The following is a 7,810-nucleotide window of genomic DNA, read 5'->3' on the forward strand; positions in this document are numbered from 1 at the left end:
TGTAACACTTGTATAAATCAGCTTTCCCTCTCTAGTTCTTAGTGTAGCCGATTTTGGTGAGTATTGTGTCCTTTATATAATGTGTCGCATCTAGGGTTACACCATGTAAACCCTAATGTAACATGACTCTTCATTTCCATGACCCATGAGTTTGTAATTCCCATGGAGCATCCTATGGATTTAACCCAACTTGATAATCCATGGAGCCTTTTAGCCCACTTTACAAGTTATGGATGATTTTGATAATCAACCTATATATTTAATTAGTTATCTTTTGATCACTTAATTAATTCCAAATTAATTCTTGATCAATACTAATTAGATAATACTATTAATATATTAGAACTTATAATATAGTAATAAATCACAAATGTTATTTCTCTCATTAAGTCTATCCAAATGCATTATGCCATGCAACCCAAATGGACCATGCCGGGTCGGGTCAAGTACATACCAAATATAGTTATGGACTTAGACACCTTATCCAACACATTTTTGTTTAACATGAATGTTCCTCGTCAATACTGGGGTGAGGCTGTCCGATTTGCAGTTTATCTCATGAATAGAACTCCATCTAGAGTCATTGATTTTAAAACTCGTCTTAAAAAACTTCAAGAACTCGTGGAAATCCCAGCAAACGTCGATCTTGAACCAAGGGTTTTTGGTTGCACAACTTATGTACATCAGAACCTTGGTAAGCTGGAACCTCGAGCTGTCCGATGCATCTTCCTAGGGTACGCTGATTTCAAGAAGGGATACCGTTGTTATGACCCTACAGAGAAAAAAATGTACATCACCAGAGATGTGGTATTTCATGAGAATATTCAATTCTTTGAAGATAGGAGTTCTCTTCAAGGGGAGAAGATAAACAAAAATGTAGGAAGAGAACCCGTATGAGTTCAGTGAAGAACCAAATCTACAAGGTGAAACCCCTGATACTCCGGACAACAGAAATGAAGCAGAAGATAATGGAACACCTATGGATGAAACTAGTGAAGAACTAGATGATGTGGCGGTTGAAGATCAAGAGAATACTACTTCCCCACCGGATCATGAACCGTCGACGTCTTCGGATCCCTCACCAACCTCTAACCATAATGGCTCTATTTTGCAGGCTAACCTGAACAATGACATCCCGCAAGAACCTGAACCAAGATATCCTGTAAGACAAAACCGTGGAGTCTTGGTAAAGAGATATCAAGCAGATCTCAAAACTAAGGCAAAATACCCCATCAACAACTTTGTTTCCTCCCACCGACTTGCAAAATCTCAAGCGTACTCGTAGACTAGTTGTCATCTGTGTCTATACCAAACCATGTTCGTGAAGCCTTGAAAGACGAGAAGTGGAAGAAAGCAATGAACGATGAAATGGAAGCCCTCCAAAAGAATCGTACTTGGGAGATGGTAAATCTCCCTCAAGGAAAGAAACCGATAGGATGTAGATGGTTATTTACGGTCAAAATCGACTCGAAAGGAAATATTGATAGGTACAAAGCGAGACTCGTTGCTAAAGGGTACACTCAAAAATATGGTATCGATTATGGAGATACCTTTTCTCCGGTAGCAAAGATAAATACCATTCATATCCTTGTATCTATAGCAACAAACCAAGACCGGCCTCTTAGACAATTTGATGTGAAAAATGCATTCCTAAACGGTCACCTAGAGGAAGAAGTGTATATGGAACCTCCTCCCGAGATAAATTGTCAAGGCAAAGTATGTAAACTAAATAGAGCGTTATACGGGCTAAAACAATCTCCGCGAGCGTGGTTTGGGAGGTTTTCTAACTTTATGAAGAAAATCGGGTACAAACAGAGTGATGCGGATCACACTCTATTCATAAAAAGACAAAAGAAGAACATAACAACATTGATTGTATACGTGGACGATATGGTTGTCACCAGGAATGACTCAACGGAGATATTAAACCTCCAAAGGTTTTGGCGACAAAATTTGAACTCAAAGATCTTGGAAATTTAAACTATTTTTTGGGTATAGAAGTCGCAAGGTCCAAGCAGGGCATATCTATGTGTCAAAGAAAGTATGTGTTAGATCTTCTAGCAGAAACTGGGATGCCCGATCGTCGACCAGCTGACACACCTATGGAAGTAAACCACAAATTAATGATTCATTCGGATCAGGTCCCAATGAACAAAGAAAGGTACTAACGGCTCGTCGGGAAGTTAATCTACTTGTCTCATACTCGTCCAGACATAGCATATGCTGTAAGTGTTGTTAGCCAATTTATGCATGCTCTGAGTGAAGATCACATGGAAGCTGTTTATAGAATCTTGAGATACTTGAAGTCATCTCCAGGAAAATGACTCATTTTTTCAAAGAATCAAAGAAAAGAGATAAGTGGATTCACAGATGCCGACTGGGCTGGAAATGAGACCGATGGAAAATCAACATCCATATATTTTACTTTTATTAGAGGTAATCTGGTCACATAGAAAATCAAGAAACAAAAGGTTGTTGCCAGATCAAGTGCGGAGTGGAATGATTCATGGTGTATGTGAACTTTTATGGATAAAACGAATATTGAGAGACCTCGGTATTGATCTCACAAATCCAATGAAATTAAGTTGTCACAATCAAGCAGTTTTTAAGAAAGCGAATATATATATATATATATATATATATATATATATATATATATATATATATATATATTCTTTTTTGAATGAATACTTGTAATTTCATTTTTTAGAGTTGCGAACCAGTGACATTTAAAGAATGCTCAAAATAAATTTTGGGATAAACTATGTGGGAAAAGTTTCAAAAATACTATTTAAATACGATTGTGCTATAAGTCACCCTTCACTCACAATAATGAATATAAAAAACACTATTTTCCTCGTATGGAGAGGTACACATATTTTAGGGTATGTATAGAATTGCTTTTATATAAGAAAGACTATTTGTAGTACTTGGCAAGCTAGAACTTTATCAATTGATGATAGTACTTTTTTAGTTTTTTACTTCTCTAAATATGATATATAGTATATTTATGATTACCTTTGTTTTTTAGGTAGGTGCACAAAAATTGAAAATAAAAACTATTGAGATTGCTTTAGGCGTCTTTATCAAAATTTAGTCAGATTTCGGGTCAAAAAAGAAATATAAATAGCGAAGAAGAAAAGAAAATTATCGTGTGTCAGTCTCTTGAAGTTCAACAAAACACCATCATGGGCCTCGTGACACCACTTGTCTTTTGCTCTTTCTCTCTCTAATTTCCCCTCCCAGATGCCCGCCATTTTCTCCGTAATCGCACTATAATGATTCACTGTAACCACGATTGAAGCTGTAATTTCCGCCATTAACAATGCAGGAGCTAAGATTTCAAGATCACAAAATCAGCATTACCAGTAGCCAGTCGAGATCGAGCTACGGCGGAGGTGGTGCTGGTGCCGGTGGTGGTAGTCCTGACTCCGTCATATTCTCGAATTTCAGCCTCTTTTCTTCTTCCGCTTCAGCTAGCGTTGAGCGATGTTCTTCTGCTTCAGATGTTCTTGATCGAGATTCCATCGTCTCCGAAATGTCTCTGGTAATTATCACATTAGAGATTACACTAAATATAATGTGCTATTGTAATGTACAGTATTTTTAATTAGTGTGATTTGTGTTCCTTGTTGGATCAACAAATCTAGGGATGATTAAACTTCAAATTCGTCTGGTTCGAAGCGTTTAAAATGTCTTTTGATTTGTGGCACAGCATTTGTCGGGACGTGGTTTCCGTGATTCCTCCTCCTCCGCAAGGGGTCCAGATCCAGATCCAAACAATAATTCTACAGTAGTTAGGAGCGGAGGTCAGCATCCAGTAAGCAAAAAAGCCGAAAAAGCAAAAGGTATAATACATTAATACAATAAACATTCTCATGGCCATGTTTCAATAATTTAAGCAAATTGAATTTTGAAGATTTTCCTTTAACGAAAGCAAATCATAGAGGCAACTTTCCTTTTTTTTTTTTTTTTCTATTCTACATGCAGCTATAATAGATTACACTGATGTCGAAACACATGGTGAGAAGCATCAAATACTAGATTCAGCAAGAAGCTCCTTCTCTCAAGCTCTAAAAGGTATTATCCTAATAAAACTTTGCATCTTAACATGACTTTTAAGTTGTAATCAATAGCTACATGGTGAATTAATCAGAAAGGTGGGTTGTCATTTTGCTGTTTTACAGATTGCCAAACACGAAAGTCAAGATCTGAAAATCTATCAAGGAAGTCAGACAGGAGAAGACCAACATCTTTAGATCTCAACAATCAAGTGATAAATGTAACCACATCTTCTCCAAGACTTGCTATGAAAACCTCTGTTTCAAGTCGAAAAACAAGCTTATTCCCAAGTCCTGTGACCCCAAATTATCGACCTCCAAACATGAAAGGATGGAGTTCAGAACGTGTGCCTTTACCTACAAACACTAACAGAAGACAAGTGAGTTCTGGATTGATGTCTTACAATAGTGGAAGAACACTTCCTTCCAAATGGGAAGATGCTGAAAGGTGGATATGTAGTCCAGTTGGAGGAGAAGCTACTTTAAAACAATCAATTCAACAGCCACAAAGAAGACAAAAGTCAAAGAGTGGTCCACTTGGGCCACATGGATCTTCATTCTACTCCATGTATTCCCCTGCTGTACATACATTCGATGGAGGAAATATAGGAAGTTTAAGTTTGCTCAATGGATCTCCATTTTCAAGTAGAATAAATTCAAATAACAATGTTGATCGAAATGTGAATAGTGGAAACTTCCCTTCATTGACTGAGCCATGTATGGCAAGATCAGTCAGTGTACATGGTTGCTCTGAATCATTGAGTCAATCATTATTGCGTATAACTCAAGGTTAGCTATTTCTATTTCTATTTCTATTTCTATTTCATCAAGAATTTGATAATGGAGTTTGGGTTTTTGGTTTTTTAATTATGAGTTGTTTACAGATGGAAAAACTGGTGATGTTTCAAGGAGAGATATGGCAACACAAATGAGCCCTGAGGGAAGTCCATACTCGTCTCCTAGAATGAGAAACTCTATTTCTGTTTCCAATTCTCTTACTGTGGATGAGTTGCAGCAGATCCGAACCTCTAAAGCAGATGTGAGAGATGTACAGGTGGATGATCAGGTCAGTTTGTCAAGATGGTCAAAGAAAACTAGAACTCGGATTCCGGGCAGGCGGGCAGGGTCAGACATAGTGGATGACTGGAAAAGAAAAGCGTTGGAGGTTCGGTCTGCAGATTGGGAAGTTTCAGAGATGACTAAAAGTCTTTCAAAGTATGTCAACTCTTCAATTCTCTTTTTGGTTTAAGAAAAAGAAAAACTGAAAATACAATGCTATAATTTGGTAGATATTCTAAAGCACAATGTGCTAATATGAAAAAAAAAATTGAAAGTACAATGTTGTAGTATTAAGAAATGAAACAAGACATGATAACTAGAGTTAACTTACACATTCTTTTACTAATTCTCTTTTCCAGGGTTAAACGGGAGGAAGCTAAAATTACTGCTTGGGAGAATCTCCAGAAGGCAAAAGCAGAAGCATCCATACGAAAACTTGAGGTCCATTTTTCACCTTTTTAATATTTCATAGTACATGTACTAGCTCTTGATCTTTCTCTTGCCTGTGCAAAAGACGAAAATGCCCTCTTTATCTGCTTCATTGAAACATTCCCATACTACGCTGCGTTCGTCATACAGAATGAGAGTTCCGTGATGGAACTGGAACTAGAACTGGACTGGACTGGACAGACTGTCTAGGGCTATTTTTAAATTATGAGGATAAGGAGGGTATTTACGTCTTTTTCATAGGGGAGAGATTGAGACCAAGTCCAGGTCCTACTTTTTTGAATAGGACAATAATTGCAATTTTTGTTCGTCACATTGGTCCTGGTCTCGGTCAAAGTGAAATGTATGCCGGACACTGACACACAGACACAAGACAGAGTGTGAGACAGTCTGTCATGTTATGTCATGTCATATTTGTTATCTGATTTTGGTTATGTGATTCACAGATGAAATTGGAAAAAAAGCGATCGTCTTCTATGGATAAAATTATGAGCAAACTACGATCAGCTCAAAAAAAGGCACAAGAAATGAGAGGGTCGGTTTTATCTAATCAAGTTCCTCGATCTTCAACTTCTTCTTCTTCACACAAGGCCATCTCACTTATCAGGACTCCACAAATAGGTTCCTTAAGTGGCTGCTTTACTTGCCATGCATTTTAACAACCTATTTGTAGATGCCTTGTAGGTAATTCCTCTTTGCTCTTTACTTATGTGCTAATTTTTTATTATCATTTATGTATCTCTAATATCTCATTCATTTCCTACATGTGAAAGTAGAATTTTTTTTTATCATTCATTTTATGAAATTGTATTTTAATGTAATGTTCTATTTCAGTTTCTTTTTTGAAATAGAGATATGTTAAGGTATTGATTCCCTTCTACGTGAATGATAGTAACAAACCGTGTTGTCTCATAGTTTGCGTAGAATTTTATTTTGTATTATAAAAAATGGTAACATGTACTATCTAAACAACCGGCGTGCTTGGTTAATCGTGTAACTCCATTCTTCAACCGCCACCGCCACGCAGTTATCCTAACTACCTCCACAACCAACCTACCGTCGCTAGACCTGGCAATTCGTGTATTCATGTCATGAAAACGTGTCAGCCACGAATTTGATACGATACGATTACACGATCATAAATAAGCTTTATCTTAATTTTTAAAGATGTATCCGTGTCGTGTAGTGTCTCTCACAGATTCTTGTCTTCGTATCTGAAATTGCCAGGTCTAACCGTCACAACCGCCGCCACTGCATACTGCCACTGCCGCCACCACTACCCACCACCTCCACCACCACCTGCCACCACTACCAGCCCACCACCACCGCCACCACCACCCACCACTTTCATCACCACTACCATCACCTCTACTACCACACACCTACCACTGCCACGGCCACCGATATGAATGCTCAATTAATTAAATAAATATTTATGATTTTCATAGTTTATATAGTATATCTTTGCAAAAGTAAACAAAACAGACGAAAAAGGGCAATTCTGTCATTTATATGGATTACAACTCCAATTCCTAACAATTCCTAACAACCGAATAGAATATGGAATAAATTTCAGTTTCATTTATGTCAACCAAAGAGTATATAAAATTAAATTTAAATTCTTGATATATAAAACTAAATTTAAATTCTTGATATATTCTTTTCCATTTTCAATTCCAATTCCTTTGGAAATAAGTCAATAACCAAACAACACCTAAGAAATTAGCAATAAACGGCTGGAAGATATGAATTATGTAAAGAACACGTGCAAATGAATAAATTCTATACGAGATTCCTGTAACTTTTTTTTTTTTAAATAAAATATCTTGGAAAATTAAAGAAAGAAGTAATTTTATTGGATTTACCAAAATGATGATTTTGACTAAAACATTTTTTTCATTTATGTTCTTAAATATCGAGATGTGACAGAAATATGAAATTTAAAATTTCAACATTCCTTACTTTTGGTTCATTTCCGACTTTAGTTATTCGATCAATTAATTAATGACTACATTCATTTCGGACAACAGAGCATTTTGCATTTGCAGCCTTTTTATTCTATTTGGGCTTTAGCATGTTTCAAAGCACCTTGAATACACACTTCTTTGTTCAACATCAGTTCGTTTTTAGGACTCGTTTTTCGTACCAGAATCAATGATGTTATGCATTATATAACTTCATACTACACATGCTAACATGTTGATTTGACTTATGATATCAACTTTGATGCCTTGGTTAACTTG

The 7,810-nt window shown here is 36.6% G+C and overlaps 1 protein-coding gene across 1 annotated transcript; it reads left to right on the forward strand.

Moving 5' to 3' along the window:
• Nucleotides 1–3,145: 3,145 nt before the first annotated feature.
• LOC145096905 (Remorin family protein) lies at nt 3,146–6,433 on the forward strand. The gene is made up of 7 exons (XM_079034288.1): nt 3,146–3,547; nt 3,716–3,848; nt 3,991–4,080; nt 4,188–4,850; nt 4,946–5,276; nt 5,480–5,561; nt 6,014–6,433. Exons 1-7 carry the CDS (start codon nt 3,326–3,328, stop codon nt 6,224–6,226), a joined length of 1,734 nt encoding a protein of 577 aa, XP_078890414.1. The 5' UTR covers nt 3,146–3,325; the 3' UTR covers nt 6,227–6,433.
• Nucleotides 6,434–7,810: the final 1,377 nt, after the last annotated feature.

The sequence above is a fragment of the Lactuca serriola genome, chromosome 4 (genome assembly GCF_051521515.1).
Source record: "Lactuca serriola cultivar US96UC23 chromosome 4, Lser_US96UC23_V15, whole genome shotgun sequence".
NCBI lineage: Eukaryota > Viridiplantae > Streptophyta > Magnoliopsida > Asterales > Asteraceae > Lactuca > Lactuca serriola.